The sequence below is a fragment of the Tinamus guttatus genome, unplaced genomic scaffold, assembly GCF_059628265.1.
Source record: "Tinamus guttatus ecotype Peru unplaced genomic scaffold, ASM5962826v1 Tinamus_guttatus_pri_ptg000314l, whole genome shotgun sequence".
NCBI lineage: Eukaryota > Metazoa > Chordata > Aves > Tinamiformes > Tinamidae > Tinamus > Tinamus guttatus.
In genome coordinates, this window is record NW_028288848.1 from 9927533 (window position 1) to 9951931 (window position 24399).

At 40.4% G+C, this 24399-nt stretch overlaps 1 protein-coding gene across 3 annotated transcripts in view; it reads left to right on the forward strand.

Moving 5' to 3' along the window:
* Window positions 1-23851, forward strand: part of PANK1 (pantothenate kinase 1) — a 33660-nt gene extending 9809 nt beyond the window's left edge. For all 3 annotated transcript variants that reach the window (XM_010222045.2, XM_088528779.1, XM_010222046.2), the window contains exons 2-7: window positions 5329-5681; window positions 15181-15434; window positions 17171-17347; window positions 17749-17872; window positions 22546-22671; window positions 23315-23851. In XM_010222045.2, coding sequence (XP_010220347.1) covers window positions 5329-5681; window positions 15181-15434; window positions 17171-17347; window positions 17749-17872; window positions 22546-22671; window positions 23315-23374 — 1094 coding nt within the window. In that variant the 3' untranslated portion in view covers window positions 23375-23851. The remainder of the gene's footprint in view (window positions 1-5328; window positions 5682-15180; window positions 15435-17170; window positions 17348-17748; window positions 17873-22545; window positions 22672-23314) is intronic.
* Window positions 23852-24399: the final 548 nt, after the last annotated feature.

The window sequence follows — 24399 nt, forward strand, 5'->3', positions numbered from 1 at the left end:
TGAAGTTGCGGTACTTGAGGACTAACTTGTCTTCTCTTATCGCTTACTCCTCCTTACCTTGAAAAGCAGAATGAGTTGTCAGGGATGTCTTGCTTACGCCTGTTTCTGGTTCAAATCGTTAATGCGGGCAGCTAGTGAGACCAGGTTTCGCATTAGCTTTCTGTGCCACAGCGTAGTACAGCAAAAGGAGAAAGGTATTTGTTGTGATGCCTTATGCTGTAAGGCACTCCAGACGAGAACAAAATATTCAAATGCTGTCAATGCTATAAAAATAGCCGGAGGAAGTATCGTTGTGTTCGGTTCAAATGTGGTCTTTGAAGGTCCTGGTGCTTGTATGTTCTGTTTTCCCTTCATGGGTCCTTGTGCAACAGTATCCTGGCTAAGCAGGAGCAAACATTTCGGTGTGACTGTTTTCTGCACTGATGCCAGCGTTTTTCCACTTCTGCTGTAGGGAAGAAACCATCTAGATGTCTGAATTGAATTGCTCTTTTCTAAATGAAGATGAAGCTTTTAGGTCTCAGGTTGAGTCAGCACCTTATTTGTCACCCTAAATTAATTGGTAACTATTAGAGGTCCAAGAATGAGTGTTTTGAGACAGCATGACTGTTAATGACTGATGTGTGTTAATCAGGGCAGTTGTTATTGAGCACTTTCAAGGTGTAGCTACAGTAAGGAATGTTTTTGGCCCCTGTTTAGATTGCTGCATATGTGATGTTTAAATGCAACATGAGTAGCTAGTACTGCTTAGCCTGGCTACCTAACTGGATTTTTCTCTTGTAATGATGTGGCTATGGAATACCATGATCATATAATACCATTAATGAAGAGAACAGGAGTGATACTCTATGATGCAGTGACTATAAATATGACTTTACTGGTTACTGGAATTGTTTCCAAGACATTAGAGTATCCGGCAAATTTGTAATCTTAGGAATTACCTGTGGTGACGTGCTGCTCACAGCAAGTCTCCAGATGATTTTACCACAGGCCGGAGCGAGGATGGCCTAAGGTGTAGCACTGGCTGTGAGAAGAGCAGTGCGCGTGGCTGCATGCCCGGCTGTCCCCTCGGGTGTCCCTGTCCCCACGGCGGGAGCAGCGCGGGGCCGGCAGCGGGGGATGCTCACGTACATCCCACTCGCGCTAGCCTGGGTGCCCAGGAACGTGATTCCTGTTCCTGGTCGCTAATCGCTGCTCCCTCTAACTCTGCCAGTTTGGGGTGGGGAGATTCTGTTTGTTGTGAGGATTTGCTGTTACACCTCAGAAGTCAGTTTTGGGTAATAAGTCTACGGTTTGTGTGGTGATTGCTCTCGTTTAACAAACGGCTCTATACTTTGTGCTTCTGGTTCTGTTGGGGTTTTTTTGTTTTGTTTTTTTTTCTTTTTCAAGTGAGGAGGTAGACATTCAGTAAGCCCTCACTGCCTCAGTGTTCTTAAAGTATCTAGAAAGTTTGATCTAATATGTATGCATGATTTATTTATCCTTAGTTTTGTAAGGCTTGAAGAAACTTCCGAAGCTATACATGCTACTTTTGCCCAAATGGAAACAAATGTTTCTCTTTTAAAACATATGTTTGGGTTGATCAAAACAAACCTGTAAAATAAATAATTGAGTTATGTATGTAAGTTATTATCAGTTTTTTAATAGAAAGCAGCTTACAGAAGCTGTGAGAAAGCTATCCCATCTTGGGTGACTTTTATTTTGTTTCTTTGTTCTTATTTTTGACTCTCCTCCCTTCTTCCAGTCCTAGTTGAAACAGGAGGTTCTTCACTCATCAAAATATCAAGCATAAGTATCTGCATGTAAACAGCTGATTATGCAGCCAACTGATGGGGAGCCAGATTATGCACTGGCTATTGGATGGCTGCTTTTCTGAAAGGCACACTTGCTTGTAAATTCCCATGTCTCTGAAATCATGTGCAGGTTGTTCTAGTGCCACTTAAAAGCGTGGAAGAAGGGTCCCAAAATGTAGTGTGCAAATAAGTACTGAAGCCCATGAGGACTTACAAGTTGGTAAATAAGTTGGCTGCACTATAAACTGGTAAATACTGTGATCAAGATAAATTAATATTAGTCTTCACCATGACCTTGACTCTGTGTATAGACACACACGCACACATGAAAAATGTTCTTACTGATGAGAAGCTGTTATCTTATTGTTCTATTTGTGCAGTGTCTTGAAGACATAAAAAATTAGATCTCTGAAAAATACCTAGATAACTACCTGTTGAATGCCGGTAGCACTAATCAAAGACTCAACTGTTAAGAACAACTGCTAGAAAATGAGTCCATTTGGAAATTGCAAAACATTATGAGAAATGTAAATTAAATCCCAGGACTTCATCATGTATGTTTAGGAAAAAAAAACGAACATAAAACGTTATAAGACGTGATGCTGAAGATATTTAAGAGTATCAATACCACAAATGAAGTTATTTATAAAGTATTGAAATAGCATATATTGCTCTGATTATCTGTGTTTGTGGAGAAACACTTTCAGAGAAGTACAGAAAAAAGAAAATGGAGCCTCTCTCTAACAAGAGGAGATTGAGTGGGTTTGGTGCATGAACCAGGATGGTGAAAATGTTAGTACCCTTCTCACTGTAGTCTGCAGCAATGAGTGAGGAGACCTGTGTAAACTGTAACAGCTTTGGCAACAGAAGGAACTGCTGTGATCAGTTTGCAGATAAGTTTGGGATCTTAATAGAGAGAATAAAGATCTAACCTGCAGGATTCGGGCACAAACTCTCTTTAAGAGTAGAGAATCAAAAATTCAACTGACTTATGTAGAGGTTGCTTAAACGTGCAGCAGAGCTGTTGTTTGTTATCCCTTTAGATAGGGGGAGGTGTTACTTAATGACCCAGGTGCTCCAAGGAAGTAAGAATGGAAAGGGATTCTTGCCCGTGGGGAACAGGCAAAGCTTTGATAAATTTTTCTTCCCTGCTTAGTGTTAAGCACAGCATTCAAAAAAAAAAAAAAAAAAGTGTGTTCAATTCTGAATGTAACCTGTCTTGTGCGGAGAGCTTTATGGGTTCATGCTGTTCAAAGCCCGTGGCAAAACTAGGTGAAGTGCCCTGTGGAATCTCTCGGAGCGAACCTTTCCCCCAGATAGCCCAGCTGCTGCTGTGCATCAGATTACGGGATTATGCAATGCTGCAGATCCCTCCTGTTTGCATAGTTGCATGTGGCTGCAGCAAAGTTTTGGAGTAATGGAGATTTTTGTCTTGAGATAATAAGCCTGTAAGTTGTTGGTGCAGTCTGTTAACATAAAAAGAATTAATTTTCCTAAGAAGATAAGTGGAGTCTTTGCTGTTGATTTATGTCAAGCTCTTAAAAGTCTATGGTTCATCTTGAGGCTTCCCACTTCAGTTCTGTGAAGCCTGGAACTAGACTTACAGTGTTATCAGTTTTTGTTTAATGACTTACTGTAGTGCAGCAATATAGCAGGGTGGTGTTATTTTCCCCACACTAATAGATTTGATTGAGCCAACAGTAACTTTACTAACTCTCTTTGCAAAAGGAGAAATCAGCTTGTAACAGTCTCATCGGATGGTTTTAACCAAGGAGAATTGCTCTTTTTTACACTGCAAAGACATTTCTGCAACACATCCAGTGCCTTTATTTTTCATAATAGGTCATCCTTTTTTTCACCCTTCTCGCCAGGGCCCATGGAGGCTGTATGCATGCAAGTAGGTTTCCTCATACCTACCTGTCAGCAGGGATGGCCCTGGTCAAAGTTCAATCCATAGGTACCAGCTGGGTTGGGGTATCCAGAGCTGCTGTCAAGAATTGGTAAGAATTAATGGTGCTGCAGTTTTGCCTTCTGTTTCAGAATAGACTGGTAGTAACCGAAGTTGCAATATGTTGTTAAAATAATTATTGTAGTACAAAGATTTTTCTTTACGGTTATACTGAGCTTTTATGGTTTAGAATGGGACCTCTCAGGGTCTTTGAGACTTGGTTTCTTTGTCCTAGATGTCCAATGAGTGGAAGTATTTGTCTCCTTTACTGCAGGTGAATTCCAGCAGATAACTGCAGTCAGCAGCTGTGAAGAAGCTAAGCTGCTGAGCCTAACTGAAGTGTTACTGGTTGTGGAGTAGTCTTGTGCTCTTCATTTGTGCTGCAAGAAAAGGGCCTCCGTTTAGGACCAAAGTTCTTTTCCTTCTGCATCTGGCAGTTTGGCTCACGGAATGAAAAGAGCTTGAGTTCGTAGGGAGAATAAACTAGAAAAAAATTGCATGACTGCTATTTAAGAAACTGATCTTGTATAAGCCATGTAGTCAAGTAATTCTAATTAAAATTTCTCTAACAGATACTACTAGCTGCCGCCTTCTGCAACACCTGTGTAAAATTGTGTTCTCACTTCTCACTTTCCATGAAGACGTTACCTGGCCTAGTATTTAAAGTCCGTGCCCGTGTGTGTTTAAGCGGAGCGCCCGGGGCAGGCGGGCCGGGTCTCAGCGACCTGCCTGCCGCACTGAGCTTCCCTCCTCGCTGATGGCGCGAGGGCCTTGCTGTGCCTGCGCTGGCCACGCGCATAGTGGCATTTCTAGCATAACTGTGTGCCCCAGCACGGGGCGTCTGTGCTCCTCAAGAAAGACGTTGTCTGTGGGTTCTAAACACTGAACTCACGCAGCTCATTCTTTCTGCTGATATCTGCAAGTGTTACAGCTCTGGTGCTTGAGGAAACACCCACTGTTATAGGAAAGGTACTTTTTGCCACCATGCAAAAGGAGCATTGGAACACGGGAATGCTGCAAGCTCCAGTTGGTGTTAAATGGGTGTCCTGTTTTTGGAGAGAGCACAGCTGATCAAGGACAGACGGAGTGGCTAGGGAATTACAGATATTACGCAGTAGAAATGCAACTTGAGGAATATTTTTGGATAGGTTAGTGGTTAATTGATTGTTATATCTCTTTTTTTTTTTTTTATGTTTTTTCTCTCCTACTCTCCCTTAATCTATTTTAAGAATTGGTGACAGGAGCCAGACTGGGTGAAATGCAGTCAATGTGCTTTCCCAAGAGGTGTTGGCTTAAGAAAATATTTTCCTGGAAAAAGAAAATTGATTTTGTAAGAGTATACTTCTCCAGAGAGGGAGGATAGTTTGAGGTTCTTTGCTGTTTTGGGGAGTTTAGGCTTGATGATAAAGTCTAATTTAGAAAGGTATCTTATGCCTGTGAATTGGATATGCAAGTGCCCAACAGTTTGCAGGAGCAGATTCTGATATTTTGACTTCCACCAACTGATTAATCATTCAGGAAAAATTTTGTGATACAGCTAACCTGTATATTTATAGTGGCTTTTTCTTTCTTTGTTTCGCCTTCCCTTAGCATTTCCATGGTTTGGAATGGATATCGGAGGAACATTGGTTAAACTGGTCTACTTCGAACCTAAAGACATAACTGCAGAAGAGGAACAGGAGGAGGTGGAAAACCTGAAAAGCATTAGGAAATACTTGACCTCCAATACAGCTTACGGTAAAACTGGCATTCGTGATGTCCATCTTGAACTGAAAAATTTGACTATGTGTGGACGCAAAGGAAACCTGCATTTCATCCGATTTCCCAGCTGTGCCATGCACAGGTTCATACAGATGGGTAGTGAGAAGAACTTCTCCAGTTTGCATACGACGCTGTGCGCCACAGGAGGTGGAGCTTACAAATTTGAGGAGGACTTCAGAACGGTACGTGGACAAGTCCTGTGGCCTCAGCGGGAGGGATGTTTGCGGGAAGGGACTTTACAGGAGACTTTCTATTGTGAAAATTTGCAGAGAAAATAGCAATTTTGTCAGCTCTAATTGGATGACACTAACAGCTTGAAGCCTGAGACTACAGGTACTCTTCTTGTATACTGAATATATATTAAAAATCCATAAATGAAACCATGCAGGCTGGCAACAAGACCTTTCTGCCCTTTCTGGTGTTAGTCTGCTTGAAGGCTGAAGTCTGGATTCTGGAAGAGCAAGCTTGGAGTGGAGGGAGAAAGCCCAGGGAAGCACAGGAATGTAGTCAGCTTCTGATTTCAGTTCTGGCAGTGTCACATGAAGAAAGCTCCCCTACATGGAGCTGGGGGGGGGGGGGGGGGGGGGGAGATGCAAATCTGAAGTATTGAAGTGCTGCTTGGGGTGTTAACTTCTGCAGTAGCTGCAGCTTCTGAATGGAGCTGGAGTGTGCCCTGCAGAAAGCAGTGGTGAGCAGAGGCAGCTGTCGTGCAGGCTGCCTCCCAGCGAAACAGTCACTGGGGAGGCAGGAGCCTGTTGTGTGTGTCTCTACTGGTGCATGTCTCCATTTATTTTCTGTAAAAGAATGACTAGCCTGTTTGTACCAGAGTGTTCTTTGCACAGCTAATGTGATGTGTGACCTTAGGAGGCAGATCTCCTGCTCCTGACTGGAGTGCGAGGAGGGACTGTGCAGGGTGATGGGTTGCAGCAGTTGCTTGTCTGTCTCTGCCTCAGGCTGGAGAGACGCAGCCTTGATGTGTGAGCTGTTGACCAGTCTTTGATGTGTGCATTCCTCACCCTGGCCAGGGCCATCTCGGATCCTATCAGCTGCCTCGCTGACACCCAGGGTGATGTTTACAGACAAGCTTGATTGTGTAGTCCCCTTTCTTCCTGCCTCGCTTGTAACCTCTCATTTCTCTTAATCATTGCAGTCCAAGATTTCTACTGTTAACCTATTCTGGATTTTTCTTCTTCTACCTGGCATGTTGTATGGCCCTGCCCCACCTATGAGAGCTGTAATTCATGTGTAGCTCCTCATGCTATTTGCTGTCCTGTCTAGGTGAGGGACCTGGGGTGCAGAAATGTCTGCAAATTGTAGGTTCTGCAAAGACTGGAACTAAATTTCTGGAAGTAAACCCTCAGATTCCTGATAAAGAATAGCTTCACTCTGCTTGCATATGCGCCTTTGCTCTGTCCTGATAAAGGTTTATAAAAGCTGGGGGGAACTATCTTTCCAATTCTGTTCCCTCTTCAGCTGTGGAATACTGTACTGGAGCATCCCTGGCCAATGTGTTTACTGCAGGAGTAGCCAAGGCTGCCAGGCTGGGCTCTGTGGAGATGCCTCTGCTGACAGTGACTTTATTGTGGTCTGAGAAGGCAGGAGGAGGAAAAAAAATTGGACGCATTAAGATTCTCTCATGCTTGGTACTGAGGTGCATGTACTGGCATACAGCTTGCCAAGCATTAAATGAAAAGAATCCAGTCTTTGGTAGTCAGTGTCAACTGCAAAAGAAGTGCGTAAGTGTCTTGAAATTGCACAGGGAAGAAACTGCCCATCTGCTCTTGACTGCTTCCTTTCAGACAAAAATGACTTTCTTTAAGAATCTACGAGTTCCTGGTATACATTCCTGTGTTATAGGATTTTTTTTTTTGTGAATATTCTTTGCCTACCGGAGGATCAAGCTATTCTCATTCCTCAAGGGGCAATGAGAATGCTGTGGAGGTGAGCCCAAATTCCAGCTGCTGTACTAGGAAACCATCTTCTGTAAGTGTTGGGCGTAAAAGTTGCTAATATAATGAAGGACTGTCAAGTTCCTGAATTGCTGTAAATCTTTATTAGTGCTAGGTGGGTTTTGAGGGAGATTAGCCTCAATAGATTCTGATAGTTGTTCCCACAAAAGGGACAACTTACATTTCTTTTGCATAGAGGTATCAGAGTCCATAACCCAAGGTGAATTCTGCAACAAGTGGGGCCTTAGTTTAGTTTGGGAGCGTCCTTGCGGGTGTCCAGGTGTGGTTTGGCTCACCCTCCCGTGACAACAGGAGGTCATTTTGAGACATTCTGAAGATGTTAGCCATCCCTCTGGGAAGGGCAGTTTTCCTGAATTCATGTTCTGCATTGTATACTATCAGATCAACTTATTAAATAAGGAGATTCAAAGTGGAATATCCCTTATTCCTGCAACTGTAGAATTAACTGAAAGTTACGTGGTGGTTATCACACTCTAGCCATCTTTCTTCATATATTTGGCCTTATTTGAGGAAATATGCAGTTTACAATGCAGGTCCAATCTCTCTCATGTCAAATGTTGGGCTGCTGTAGCTTTTGATTATTCTGATTCCCAGTCATTCTTACTGGCATTTCTCAAGATTGGTTAAACTTGAGAATCAGACTGAAACGCGTTCTGCTGTCTCACATTAAGTGGTATATCCAAAAAGTTCTATGTGATGCATCAGTACTTTTTTATTAAAACTTGATAATTAGGGAAAAAATTAAAATAAGAAATGAAGTTACTCATAGTTAGTGGCTGCTGATGTCAATTTTTTCATTAGAGTGGTAGATGTGATCCCATTAGTCTGCTTTAAATGATGGATGGGGGAGAGTGCACAGTACAGATTACCAGTACAGATCCCAAAACATCTCTAGCTAGAAAGATATTTGTGTAAATAAACCTGTCACTGACCTGACTTTTCTTATTCACTTTGCTAATTGCAGTCAGGCTGGCAATCTGCCTGTCAATTCCAAGTCAGTCAGTGCCCAAGTGCTGTATCCTGCAGTGCTCCCTACTGCAAGGCAACTAGGGTAGTGCTAGGAGCGTGACCCCAGGTTGGGCTTGTTCTGCTGCTTATGGCACCAAACTGTGAGGACACTTGGTTACTAGTGGACCTGCATGTAAAATGTTGAGGCCCTGCAATGTTAGTTTATATTCTCTGCGCCGCAGCACTTGAAATATATATGTGTGTGTGGATATGTATAGTGTGTGGATATCCATACACACATTTTAGGAGATTTGCTGGGGTGTTTTTTAGTGTACTGCAATCCCTGGAGTGTAGTCATGCCTAAGGAGAGTGCTTTGGACACCTCTTACAGCTATCCAATTCCACACCTTCTTTCAAAGCAAACATTGCTTGGCTCAAAGAGTAGTATCTGTGTGGTATTACAGAAGCAAAAGAAATGCTCTCCATTGTGTGAAGGCTTGCTTAGTACCTCTAGGAGGGCTAAGTGTCCTGGGTGCTGGCATTTCACCTGGCACACATCATGAGCCGCTGTAGCAGCAGCTGCTTCCCTTGATGTGCTCTGCTGACTGCCATTGGACATTGACAACAGTCGCAGCATTGCTCTTTATAAGCATTAAAATATCTGTTTCACACACTTGATTACTCTAACGTACCTGGAGGAATAGCAGTCTAGTGCCAAGTCTAATATCCTGCTGTTGGAGTATTTCATGTTATATAATGCCTTATATGGCAGAGGCTTAAAATGGAAGCAGTATGGAAAAAGTGATGTTTGAGTGTTAATTGCAATCCTATACATTTGTTGGCATTTTGTTGTAAGTAACCTGCTTTTATTCTAAACCTCCATTTTACCCCACACATACTTTTAACGGACACTTCCTTATATCTTAGTATTTCTAAATGCTTACGAGTCTCAGGATTGCATAGATTTAAGAAAAAAGTTTCAACATATTGCAAATAACACTCAAATTCAAGAGAAACTCTTCTTCTAAGATTGCAGCAGTTCTTATTAAAATAAACAGGTAAATGCTCCTTGGCTGCTTGCCTATTACAATACCCAAATATAAATCTCTAAATAGATTTGATCCGGCCTTTTTTTTTTTTTTTTTTAACAAAAATAGGAAAACAGTAGGAGCTATCTGCTGTCTGCCTGGAGTCTTTGCTTTATGCATAGAAAAGCAACTAAATCTGTAAAGCCAGTGGGGTTTCACCACCTGGCCTTCCTCTATGATTATAGATAAGAGGAGCCAGAGAGAAGTCTCTAGGATCTGTTGGGTGGCTGCAGGCGATAATGAGTCGTTTGGCAATTTATTTGATTCACTCTTTAAGATCTGAATGTTTTCATCGGAAGTAGGAAAACTGACTGTATTCATTAAGCTAGACCACAGAAATAATTTTACCAGCCGTATGGTTATACTTAATGCTCGTTAAAGAGCATTAGTAAGAGATCTGCTGAAAGGATTCTTTCTAGCGTGGGGTTGTAGGGTTTTTGTGTGTATGGTTATGTGTGTGTGTTTTTTTTTTTTTTCCTTCCCTTTCTGAATGAGTGGTCTTTATGGCTGCCTTTCTTTGCTTTCAGGTAGCCGGGCTGTTGAGGCATGGATCAATCTGTCCCCTAATTCTGATCATCCTCCCTCCTTCCTCCTACTGTCACTTCACATCAGTAAATGTATAAGTAATGTCCCGTTTGTGAAACTGAAGAGCACACCAGCTTATTTGCTTGCTTACTTGTCATATACATCTCGTAAGCTCTTTGCCTCTTCTGTGGTATCACACGCACCTTCCACAGAGGTGTGCTGTGATATTCTGAGGAGCAAGTTCTTAGGCTGCCGCTTCTTACTTTCTTCTGACTTTCCTCACAAAACCATGTGGGGGAAGAAGGAAGAAAGGTTGCATGTCTGCTCTGCAGACATTTATCCAAAAGCTGCTATATTGCAAATTTTCTGACAATTGCAATGGGTTGAAATTGAGATCTCTTTACTCGTGTCCTGAATAGGTTACTACAGATCCCAGCTTGTCTTGATAGGAATGTTGCTGCTGGCTTCAGGGGAAGCAGGGCCTGAGCCAAAAAACACTTAATAAAGAACATTTATGTGTGTGTGTACATGAATGTGTGTATTAAAAAAAAAAAAAAAAAAAAAGTTACCAACACAATTTCAGGTCTTCACTTCATAACCCATAAAAATGTTATAGAAACCTATAGAAAATACTATAGAAAAGCTAGCTGTAGTGATAAAAGCTGAATGCCTGACAGTGCCTGGTAGCTTTATTTTGCAGTGTGTGCTGCATAACGGGGAGCTGTGTCTAATCCTGGGGTGGTGTCAAACCTGGGTGATTCGTGTCGGCTCTCGCTGCTTGAGGAGGCCGCTCTCCTGCACAGTCGTGTGGAGCCGGCTCGGAGCTCGTGTGGAATCCAGGAAGGGAGTCAAGTAGCCAGGACACCTTGTGCCGCTGCCAGCAGCCGGGAGATCCGGCCGAGGGCACTGGGGGACGGGGAGCCCGCGCTGCCCTCCCTGGCAGGAGAGGGAAGAGATCCTCCCAGCTGGGTGGCCAAGAAGGAGGAGTCTCTGCAGATGGATCCCAAACTAGTGCTTTTACCCCCAAACTGGGGTAGAGTCATCCTTGTTTTTGGCCTTGATGAAGATGTTGGGTTGACTCTTTGGTTGTACTGAGCTTTGTCTCATTTAGATGCAAGTGGAAATTTCCTAGCCTCAGTGTATGGGATAAGCTGGGGAGAATACCTGCATCATCTAAATTGGAAAAGAAGCAGATTTTAAAAGGTGTTTGTGTGTTTTTGGGGGGTTTTTGTTTGTTTCCTTTTTTTCAATTTGTTTTCTGTGGTGGTGGTATTGATAAAGTGAAGACAGTCCAAATACAAAGAAAGCGAAGTGCGCACTTATGGAAGTGGAGGAGAGGTAAGGAGAGAGAGAGAGACAGGAGGAAAAGATAGACCATGAGCTATTATAAGAATGAAAATTTGGAGCAAAGCCCAGAAGGGTTATAAAAGCCAGAGTGATGTAGTAAGCAAGGCTGTTCTAACTCATAGTTTAAAAATTGCAAAATGTTACATTCATAACAGTTTCTTAAAGAAATATTTGTCTATCTTTCATTGAAAGTTCAGGAGACAAGTGAGCAGCTCTAACTGCAATAGGTTTTTAAAGTTACCTTTTTTTTTTCTCTAAAAATTAAAGTTTAGTGAAAACTTTCATGAGCCAGAGCTTCATTGAAGAGATGCGTGCTGATCCCCTAGGCTCTTTCTGCCCACCCCTGCAGAGATGTCCTGGCTGCCCTCAGCTCACCTGAGGAGGCCTGGACCCCCTCATGTCTGCACTGCTGGAGAGGAAACACTTAATTGCCCATAAAAACTAACAAATACGACCTGGGTCTTTGACTTCTGTCCTCCTGCGTGTGAAGGAGGCAGCAAGTTGGGGACAGGTTGTTTCTTGGCATCAAGGTCCTGTCAGCTGCCCTGCTGTGGTTGCTGCAGTCGTGGTCTTGCTGGGTGTGAGTCATTTTGTACTCTGTGATGTCTGAATACAGCTAAGGCTTATGTTTGGCATTATATACACAAGTCTTGAACAGAAAATGCAATTTTCTAGTACTCCTTGTAAATCTGCAGAAAGAGGAAGGTTTTCATTCTTAAAATAGCATCTTTACTTGTAACAATGGACCTTTTCCAACTCACTTTTTGGGGTTAGTTGCTCAGGCATGAGCTGTCATGCGGCAGCATTGACTTCTCTGCTGTGTGGTACCCAACTGTCTGTCTGTTGAAGTTCTTCGTCCTTGCTTTTGATGATCCTGAAGAATTTCTTGAGGTTCTATACTTTTTGTAATGATAGTTGCAGGAAATAAGTCATGTTAAAATGTATTTTTACATAATTTTTCATCTTTGTTTTGCCTTTGCACATAAACTTGAGTTTTTGCAAGGAAAACTGATTTGAGCAGCTGAAAAATGAGGAGCAGCAGCACGTGGTGAAGTCAGGTGATGCACCAGAAAAGACATAAGCCTCCTTGTACATTTGTTAGGATGTGTACAGGCTCTTCTGTTTCGCGATGCAGTTGAGGTGCTTGAGTCTTTGTGAGCAGAGAATGGATAGAGCAAGGGCAGCTGGAGAGGCAGCAGCAGGGGCTGTGAGTTCCAGCCCCAGCTCTCCTGCGGCCTCCGAGAACTGGGGTGTTTTGACCCATGGAGATCTCGTGGCCAAAGAACTAGGGATTCTCTCAGTAAAAGGTGGATCTGTGTGGAATACTGATGCTGATCTCATTCCCTCAGTAATGGAAGACAAAAACAAAACTGTGAAACAGCTTGTTTGCAGTGACTATTGTGTATGAAAGAAAGCAGTAACGCTTTTCTGCTTACTGGATATAACATTTTGTTAAAGGAATTTCTAGTCTCTTACTGCATTTGACTTCTCATGTACAAAGCTTTGCTGGTGGGTGCTTGAAAGAAGCTTCTGCTTAGTTTCTTCTGTTCTTCCCTTACAGAATCGTTGGGCAGACCTGAGAGTCTGTAGAAGGTTTTATGTGTTTCTGCATTGATACCGTGTTTTATTCTTAGATTTGGATTGATGGCTCTTTGTTTTCAAGCTTTGTCATGACACTGAAGAGGGACAAGCATCTTGTTGCTCTCTCTTCGGCTAATGCGAGGCGTAGAGGCTGCAAATCCAGCAGTGACTCGTCTGTCACAAATAGCTCTTCCGTAGCTTGTTTGTGTAGCGGTGAGCGAACAGGGAGCAGGAAGGCTTGGAAATAGCATGTGTTGGAAGAAAAAGTATTTCATACCTCTCGGTAATGATATGCATAAAAAGAAATGTGACATCACTCTGTGCATCGTGTGTCTGTGCTAAACCATGGTTTGTCAAGCTGCAGTTTGTGCAGTAAAATGACAAAAACGAGTCTCTGCAGTGCATAACATAGGAAAGATTTTGGTAAGTGTGGAACCTTTGCCAGTGTTTGGCAAACTATGTGCAACACTTAAATATATAAACATTAATTGTGATTAAATACTAATTATGAATTAGATTTGATTATATAAATATAATTACATATAATTATATACATTAATACTATAAATTATATTCTATATAATCCTTTCCTAAGCAGAGGTGGCTTTGTGGACTCAGAGAGTATGCAAGATGTTTATGATGTTAATCCACTGTATTATAATGCCTCTTGGTTGCAGTTTACTCTGCCCATTTAATAGCAGGAAGCTACTGAAATCTGTGCTATTAGTAAGATTTTTGTAAGACTTATTTGAAACACTTTTTTCTTGCTTTCATTCTGTTTATTTGCTGGGTAAATAGTTAAAGTCTTCTATGCTGTGTTTCTATAATTGTAACTTGTGTAACAACTGGGCAACCGAGAAGAAAACTTGCAACAGTTACAGTAGTAAAATATGAAACAAGAAGCAATGACCTCCACTTTTATGTATTGACAGGCAGGAGTCCTACAAACGACTGTTCAGCTGTTTTGAGTCTGCTTGGTATGAGAGGGGAAGGGAAAAGATTTAAATAGCTCAGAAGAATGTAACCTATTGCTTGTGTCTGTTGTACTAAAATATCTTTCCTCTTCATAGTAACTTAATATAGCTTCCAGAATTAAAAATAGGTAGTAGCTACAAAAATATACTGCAATGTGTACATTTTAAGAACCATCTTAGTTTTATATAGTTTCTTCCTGTTTCTAATGTCCTGTTGCCTTTTTAGTAGAAAGGGAATAGATAAGACACGTGGCCCAGGTACAAGAATGCAGGAGACTTCAGGGTTTGGATGGGTGATTTTTTTCTCCTCCATCCCTACAGAAATCTCCCTACCACGGGTCTGAACCAGTGTCCTGTGGAGGGGAGACTTCCTACAGGCTGTCACCGTATCATACGTTTCTAGAAGGCATATAATTTCTAATTCTGGTACATGGAATGAAATGACAAATAGACCTCCCTGCTTAGGCCCAGTTTTGGGGGAATCCGTGTGATCTCAAGAACGTCCTTCCTAAGGTCTTAAAATTGTTTTTCTGCACTCTCTTACAATGATGTTATTACGAACAGTGTGCCGGGGCATGGACTTCAAGATATTTTTGCTTGTGGATTTTCACTGCTGTTTTCACCAAACAGTGGGAATACTGAATTTTTTTCAGGAAACTTTTTTTAAAGTGCTTCTCATAATTTCAAGGAACAGCCCTCTGTTGGCTTGTGAAATATTTTAGAAATATGGTTTTTCAGGAATATTCTTCTGCAAATTTAATGCCTGTTAACATAATATACAATTGGTAAAGCTTGAACTGTCTGGTGGTTTAGCTAAGTTTCTTGTTTTTGCTTTTTCTATTAAATGTTTTATTAAATTGCTGGGGAAAATAGTTGGATTAGGAGTTAAGGCCTGTTGCATCCTGAGAAATGCTGAGAGCTGCAGAGCATAGTTCCTCTTGGGGTAGGGATGAGTGGAAGGATGTTTATTGCTTCAGACTGTTGGAGGGTAGGGCAAGTTCTCCTATACTGCTTGCAGACTGTGGAGTTTCTCAAAGGCAGGGAACCAAAGGTCAGAACCAAATATTCCATCTCCCAACTGTTCTGGGAGTTACTGTCAGGAAGATGGTAAATGGCTTTTATTTGTGACTTTGTTTACTCAGATCTTTGTACTCTTTAAATTTCATAATGTGTTGCTATTAGGAGCCTTTCTCCAGTGTCATGTTGTACTAAGAGATGCTCAACTAACTTCTTGTTGTTTTCTTCCAGATTGCTGATCTACAACTCCATAAATTGGATGAATTGGACTGTTTGATCCAGGGCCTGCTTTACGTTGATTCTGTTGGTTTCAATGGCCAACCAGAATGCTATTATTTTGAAAATCCCACGGATCCTGAACAGTGCCAGAAAAAGCCTTACTGCCTTGATAATCCATATCCTATGTTGCTGGTTAACATAGGCTCAGGGGTCAGCATCCTAGCTGTGTATTCTAAGGATAACTATAAAAGAGTCACGGGATCCAGGTAAATTTTATCCCATGTATTTTTTCCTTAGTAATTTGATAGACTGTAGTCAGCATGACTAGTAGGTGCAGCTCCAAATTGTGCTTATCTTTGTTTTTTAGAAAAAGCCTCTCAGTAGCAAAGCTGAAAATAGCCCAGGTTTTGTTCTGAGCAGAGGCTGTATAACCAAAATTACTGATTCATTCTACTGGGAGCTGCTTTTGTCTCCTCTTGGTGTTCTTGCTTCCTATCTCTTGCTATGAATTATGCAATAGATCTGTTCCAATAAATGAATCTGTCCCTTCCTTTGATGCCCCAGAACAGCCAGAGCAGTAAAATAAGAATATTTGGGCTAAGGAGAAACCTTTTGCTTGATCACTAGGACACGAACCAGAATATAGAAGATCTTGGTAGAATTACCTGCTACTACTGGATTTTTGGCAAAGGAATTTTGAGCTCTCTCTTCCTTCACTGATTACACTAATATGCTGTTAAATTAAACTGTGGCATAGTGTAAAGACCAGAATTTGCTTGTGTGTATGTTCTTACTTTGTCCTCAGCATAATTTCAGCCTGGGTCAGCTAGGACTCTGAAACAGTTTGTGAGGTACAAACTGAGCAGAGTTGCAATGGTCTCTTGCATGTACTCAGTAAGAGATTTAGTTGCGAGCGCTCTGTTTTGGCAGCTGGGCATTCAACAGGGTGGATAATTTCAGTGAATTGTCAACTTGATGATAAAACCAACATTGTTTGTAGCTGATGTGCAGAGCTTTCTACTTCTTGGCAAATATATCATATTGCTACTAGGAGTGTTCTGAAAAATACTCCTAATAGTCCAGCACAACTGACTGAATGGTGTTCCTAGGTAGCCTCTGTGTTTTTTTGTGGAGTGCAGATGAATTGTTTGAGATTTGTTGGTCCTCTTTACTTTTGCAATGGCTGCAATCAGTGTGACTGCAGTTAGTGCAAACTGCCTTTCTCACAGGTGTTAAGAGTGAGGAAGGATGTGGAGGTGATAAATAGGGAAGTTCAAAACAGCCCAGGGGTTTCTCAGCCCAGGTGATTGCAGATGATGGTTTTGAAGCCTGTTGAACTGATGCTTTTCGATGCATTGAGCCTGTGTAGCTTTTTTATTAAGTAAGTTTGATCTGTTGAGACTAAGGAGTATAAAGTAGAATTCTAATTGAAAATAGTTACCAATTGGTATGGAATACTCACTACTAAACATATATAACCCTTAATATTGTGCTGGAGGTTGTTGAGGATTTCGGATAAACTAAAATAAGTAACTGAAGTTGGTTACTTTTAGAAGGAACCAAACAAAGTGCTTCCCACCATTGGCTTAGGGGAATGTAGTCTCTCTTTGCTGCTTATCTCTGCAGAGATGCTTAATTTGGGTTGCTGGTAGTTCTTTTATCCCTGACTCAAGTCATCTGCTGGCTGCATATTCTTACCCACAGAAAACTTGCTACAAGTAGCAGACTGGTGAGTGGGATTGGACCATATTCTTAGCTTTCCTTTCATCTATCTTGATTTTTTTTTTTCTTTCTAAATATTAGAGGCTTAGGAATACCACGTTTAAAGCCACACTAGTGTTAAATAGAAGCTCCATATAGGGTGTCTCTACTTCTCCAATGCAGGAGTAGAGTTGCAAGGTCATAGTTGGTAACTGTGTAGAATATGTTTCAGAACAGGGATCTGAACAGCCATGAAAGAAGCTACTTGAAGCTGCTGGTTTCACAGAGTTGTGCTTTTCAGTCTTGGAGGTGGAACGTTCCTGGGCCTGTGCTGTTTGCTGACTGGCTGCGAGACGTTTGAGGAAGCACTAGAAATGGCTGCAAAAGGAGACAGCACCAACGTGGATAAGCTGGTGAAAGATATTTATGGAGGAGATTATGAGCGATTTGGCCTGCAAGGATCTGCTGTAGCCTCAAGGTACTTATTAATTTCACTGGAACACTTGAAAAACAACCATATTAACTGCATGCTGAACGAAATGCCTAATCCTTGGACTATGTACCGTGTCCATGTGGAAGGGTCATCCTTGTTTATCAGATGGCTTGTGTTTAGGATCTCTCACCTACTTTCTGCCTTTTTTTTAACAGGTATAAGCAATGCTTAATATAGTTTGCTTCCATTTAAATTACAATTATGTTGGCATAGGTGTCTTTGCTCATTATTTTGTCCTTACAGTGAGATCCCTTCTAATGTGTTCCTCTTTGCTCCAAGTGGATGAATATCAAATCCAAGCAAAACTTGGATAACTGAAATAATTTCTAAGGGTATTTAACGCTCCGAAATACTTCATATTAAAAGGAATGATCTTCCTCACACAGCTTTGGCCATATGATGAGTAAAGAAAAGAGAGATTCCATCAGTAAAGAGGACTTGGCCAGAGCTACTTTGGTCACCATCACCAACAACATAGGTTCTATTGCTCGCATGTGTGCTTTGAATGAGGTAAGATGGCATATTTACTACGAGCTTAAAACCTTTCGAAACAACACAATAGATCATTGATATAAAAAATGTTAATTGCTGGTATAGTGATTATATGGCTGGCCTTGGTAAAGATGCGTGTATTTAATGCTGGGTCCTAACTCTAGTGATTTTGTGTTGTGTATGCTTTGCTGCAAAGGGTAAAATGCACACCTCAAAGGTAGGGAAGACAGGGGAAAGCCGCATTGTAAAGCTGTCCTTGAGCACGGGAAGCCTTCTGGTGTCCAGTTGCTCTCAAGCTGTAAGACCTGCATATTAAGTCCTTTGTAATCCAAGTCAGTAATACTCTTAATCATTTCTTAGCTGCTATCAAATATTATTTTTCCATGAGAGATTTAAAAGCAAAAAAAAAAAAAAAGCCACACACCCTTTTGCTTGGTCTATTCTTTTCATAGCCTGATGAACTAGAACTGTCTAGGCTTTCATATCTGTAAGATCCACTCTGTTGGGTGGGAGATAAGATATAGTTCTGTGCCTGTTTCAGCCTCCTCGCAGATACTTGTTCCGCTCGTTCTTTGTGCTCTTTTCCTTAAGCATGAGAACTGGGGATGGCTTGTTCCATTAATACACTTTTTTGGCTTCCAGTAGTAAATATCAGGGACTTCTGAGCTGGAAGTTGCATCGTTCAATATGTGTGGTAATGAATCGCTTTGACCTACAAACTTTGGTAACTTTTTAAGCACCACAACATTCTGTGGCAAGATGAACTGTTTTCGCTGTCAAAAAGGTGGGGAGGAAAAATCCTCTGATACCTGATAAATCTATTGGATGCAATAAAATATTTTGCTTTATGAGAAATTAAATCATTTATCACTGGTCCCTTTTTATGGGTGTCTTTTTAAAATTTTACATGTGCTGCCCTTTTGCCACATCTCCCTTTTTTGTTTTTTTTCAAGACAAAATGGCCTGGTATTTGTCTTGCCCCCCTATGGAAGACCGTATCTCTCTTCTGCCCTTTCATATTGTCCCTTTAATCTTTTTATAGTTCTAATTTTCTGACAGAATGATCAGATCTTCATGCTGTGCTCATAATATGCTGGTGCCATGAATTTATGTAGTGGTGTATTGATGAATTCTGGGTTAACCTGTGCCTTTAACAGTTTTTTGTATTTGACTTTTGTCTTTGCCACTGAAAATGCAGTTTAGTGGGATTTTTGTTGTTGTTTTTGTTTACTGATAAACTATCTACAGACCCTCTACAGTCCTTCCTGAGTGGTAATGGCTAATTTAGAGTCCATCGCTGTGTCTGGATACTGGTAGAATGTCTCTCCCTCTGCCCTCTTTCTGCTGTCTTTTAATCTAGCCTTCACCTGCCATTTTATTACTTAGGCACTCAGTATTATAGGTTTCTTTGACGTTGTTTTGCTGGTTTTTTTTTTAATTTTGACTCTCCTGAACAACTTTGTGTGTTGATAAACGTTATCATTGTGCTGCTAATCCCTCTTTTTACAGCACTTCTCAAGTAGTTGAGCAGTACAAGTCTCAGCATGTGTCCCTGTAAAATGCCACTGATATACATCCCTTCATTGTGAAAAGTGGCTATGTACTTTTTTTGTTTTGTTTTTTTGGCAGTTTGACTTTTTCAGTCATGATGATTCTTTCCATGTTCTCTTTGCTTTCAGCTTCTTTACAGTGTTGCCTTGTGGCATGGAGTTCAAGCAGCATTGTACAGGGCTATCAAAGCATGGAGAGTTTCAGCAGGGAGCCACATGTGATGCATTCAGAGGAGGAAATGGGCCTCTAATGTAACTTTAATGCTTTTGTGTTGTTATGAAGAAATTAACCTTTTTTGGGGAGGGAGGGCAGGCTTATTTAAAAATTGGACACGATCCATAGTATTTTATGGAGGAATGTGGTTTGATATGCTGACTATCATTCACTCACCAGTCAATGTGAGAATATGGTTTCTCGGATACTTCTTGTAGTTTGAAAGGGGAGGGAGGAAAATGTTTGTGTGTTTTTTTTTTTTCTTTTTAGTTTTAAGTATTATTGAAAATATTTCAAACACGCTATTGCTTTATAAGGTAACAGTGAGGCAAAGCTACTCACTTTTAGTGATTCAGCTTATCTCCATATAGCTTGCACTCATTAAAAAGCAATGCTATTGTTCCACTTAAACTTTAGTTGTCTAATTTATTTGGGAGACCTAGCTCTGACTCTCTTTACCAGGCTTGATAGTTTAAATGCTCCCCAAAAAGGGATTCAGATGCTTAAACAGCAGTTGAGTGTGTTAAATTTTTTTTGTGGAGTATAATGTGTGTTAGGTTATGATTATGGTGAAACTCACTTTAGGTTCTTAGACAAAATCAATTTACATGCTCTGAAATATGAGTTTTGATAACTTTTTTCAGTGATTGCAGTTTTAATATTGTGTTGAAAATGACTTGCATATGTTCAGGAAGAGACTGAGGCTGGGGAATAAATGAAATATTCTGTCTACAGAACTTCAAAGCTAAGCTTGCTTGCACAAAGTTGGCAATAGGGTAGAAAAATTCCATAGTCTGGAAGCATTTGGCTACACATCATTTGAAACATTTTGTCTGTCCTAGGCACAGTAGACTACATAAAGGAAACCAATATCTCTGGCTTATATTTTTCATAAAGTTCCATCTGCACAAGAGCTTTTGCAAAAATGTGCACAGGTTTTTTTTTCTTTTTTTTTTTTATTGCATCATTCATACAGATTTCACTCTCCAATTAAATGGCACAGGGATATGTAAACTCAAGCTTTTCTACTGCCAGATAGATGAACAATCTAACAAAACACACGCAAAAGTGCATGTTTTCTAGGATGTTGTAATTCAGTTAGCTTAAGCATGCCTTTCACCACAAACCCTTCATCATTTTAAGACTTTTGCCTTTCAACTTGGAATATTTCAGCTGTGAACAATTTAAAAAGAAAATTGGCAGGGCTGTTTTTGAAGAGCTGAGGCATTCCTTCTCTTCTTTTTTTTTTTTCTCTTTTTTAATCTAATGAAAAATGCCAAAGCTCTTTTCTGTTGTAAAATCTAGGTATCTTTACATTTTTAACATTTTTATTTATTTATTTATTTAATTTAAGCCTGGAATGCTGGAAAACACAATTGCTATGGAATTTGCCTGTCAATATACACAAGTAGATGGGTTACGAGTTCTTGGTTGAACTTACTTAGTAGCTGCTCTGCTCAGTGATAGGTATTGCTTACTTTCTGATATAAGTAGCTTCACATGTACAGTGAGCAAAAAATTTTTGGTGAAAATGCAATTCAAAGTTCAACTTAATTTGTTGCTATTGCATTACAGAAAAATAACTAGGTGTGGGTTTTTTCTCCTCCTCATCAGAAATGACTTGCAGAGCCAAAACTGTGCTGTCGAAAGATGCCAAATGCTTTTACCCTTGTTTGGCAGCAGCATTTTGAAGTTTCACAGGTCCTTATAAGCTCCCATACATCCATTCCAATAATGTGGATGCATGCTGGCGTAGCTGCAGTCTAAGCGCACAGCTGGCTCTAAACCTGAATTATTTAAATAATTATTGCTTTGCTTTGTTTTTGACTGAGAAGGCCAATCTAATAGCCATCTCTAAAGTTGTTAGGTACTGAATTAACTATTGTATCTGGGTATCAACACCTTTTGAGTATTCAGTTGAGGATACTGTGTGTAGTAGTAAAATATGTAGTAGTGAACACTTGAAAACTGCAGTCTGCTAAAATTGCTACAGAGCCAAGTGTTAGACTTCATAGAGCTGAATGACTGAAGTGAGGTAACACTAAGTATCTGTAATATCTAGACAGGTTTTTCTCTGGTGGTGGTCAGCTGAGGATGCTTGAAAATGTTTCTAGGATTTCCTCCAAAACTCCTTTTAAAAGCTTATGCATCCAGGGTTTGGCTGATGATTCTAGTGAATTTTCTGCACCAGTCCTGATGTGTCATGTGCATGATATGGACACACTCGCACTCGGAATCAGTGTTACCATCTTTTTTTGCCTTGTAGACCACACTGGGATTGGTGAAAGTTATAGGCACTGTGAAAGTATTGAAATTTTTGGTAACAAGCAGTGATGGTTGCACAGGAAAGGCTCTTGTTGATGGTGTAGCTCTGCTGTTTAAAAAATATTTAAGTTTCTATACAAAAACTGGGCTCAAGTTAACTTAGAGGGGTAAAATGTGAAGCAATATATGTAAAGTATCATGTTGGCCACGTTTTTATTTTTTAAATGGGACCAATGTTCATGTAATAGATAGTGAAAGAACCTATCTCCAAGGTAACGTTTCTCATACTCCACAGAAGTCCTCCATGAGGATTTAATGATCATCTTGATGCCCAGAAGGTTGCTTCGTTAAACAAGCAGGGTTAATAGAGGCCTTTCAGTGCAACCAAATCATACGCAGATAAATTGAAGAAAGAATCGTAATACTGCAAATTACCTGGGCTGATACTTGGCGCTCGCTCTGACTTTGGAAGAACAAAAAACTTCTTTTCTGTTGCCAGATCTTTTTGGCAGTCAGTAGCTAGAATTCTTGGGGGTTTTTAGTTTGGATAATTGAAATGTAACCCAAAATTCCCATTTTAATTTTTAATAGAGCCTGAAACACGTTAAGAATAATAGCATAACTGAATCTAATATATGTTGGTCTGCTTTTCAATTTTACAGAACATCGACAAGGTGGTATTTGTTGGAAACTTTCTCAGAATTAATATGGTTTCTATGAAGGTGCTAGCATATGCTATGGATTATTGGTCCAAGGGTCAGCTCAAAGCTCTGTTTTTGGAACATGAGGTAAGGAAATAGATGTTAACCTACCTTTATTGTAAGGAGAGGAGAGAGGAAGAGGGGAGAGAAGAGAGGAGGGGGGAAAATTCATTAGCATCACTTTGAAGAGAAAGCACAAACTGAATTCTATGTAAATATCCCTTAATTACAAGTTAATTTGTAAATAATCTATGTTAGCTCTGACTTGACTACTACTACTCTTGTAGTATTTATTGTTAAACATTGTACATCTGGTAGCTCTGCTTCCTCACCCCCCTCCGCAGTCCTGTGCCTCTGTGGATATGGAAGGAAACAGAAGGCGGTTTTGCTAAGCGCAGTCGTGAGGGCGGCTGGGTGGAAGGTTCCTAATGGAAGCTGCCCTCCCTCATACGGTGTCCTTATCATGGTTCTGTAATGTCTTTTTTGAAAAACTTGGAGAACGGCATAATATTCATTTTGGTGTTATGTTCTTCCATGTACATAAGCAAGATCAAATTAAATCATAATTCAGATAAGGAAATTTTTGGCATAAGGTGGCATATCTTGCAGGAAATGTGCTTTTAATTGCTTTACCAGAACTGGAGGCCTTACGTGGTCATGTTTGTGTCTTTTTTTTTTTTTTTTTTTTTTGAGTTTGATTGGATTTGTTTTGTCTTTGTCTTGCTTACAGGGATATTTTGGAGCGGTTGGGGCTCTTCTAGAATTGCTTAAAATGACAGATGAGCAGTGATACAGCCAATCATAGATCACTAACGCAGATGCTGCTGGAAGAGAGTGAAAGCCACTACAAGGATGGAAATGAAGCCATTATGGTAGTTCTATGTGCTGGATTTGTAAATAATTTTAAATCCTTTTAGCTAATCTTTAACTTCCTGGTTTTGAGCTTCTACTTCAGGATTCGTACTGGGAATAACGATTTTTTTTCTGTACGCTGTTTTTTAAGGGGAAATATGTGCAACATGGCCAAACATACCGATTTTATGGGTTTATTGTAGAAGGTGGATACTGTTTAATGTAGGACCTGTACTATGAGGCATCTGCTTTTCTTCTGGGGTTTACTGATTAGTGTGGTAATTTTAACTTCATTTAGTAATCACTCTAGGAGATTTTTTTTATCTTATATTTTCATGACGTTTCATGATTTGTTCTTGGTTTCAAATGAAACTGCAAAGCTGATGCATTTTACTGTGAAAACTAATTATTGATTTGTTGTTACCTTCATTAGATGACACCTCTCTTCCTCCTATGCCTCTCCTGCTCCCCCCTCTTTTTCCCCTGTTTCCCGCCCCTCCGAGAAAAAGAAAAAAAAAAAACAGGAAAGGAAAGAAAGATTTCCATGACTGGGGGTTTCTTCTGGGAAGGCAGCAAGAAAACCTGAGGGGGGGGGCATTTGACTTGAAGAACAGGAACAGACGGCTAACTGCTTTTGTGGAATTAATTCTCCTTTACATTATTGAAAACTAAACAAGTTGGAATCTAAAACATTAATTCTTGGGTTGACACTAAGATAAAATCCAGTTTCTGTTGAAAAATCTCTGCTCTATATAAAGAGTTCTGTAGTACAGATGTTTGATACATGCTTGGTTTAGATGACAAAGGGAGATTGCTTCTTATTTGAAGACTTTTCTGTACTCTGCAATTTTTAACTTCATCTTAATCAAAAACAATTGAAAACTGCATTATTCAAGTCCTGGTTTCTAAAATCAGAAAAAACACAGTAATGTATTTTCTGTTTTTAAGCTAATGTTAATGGAT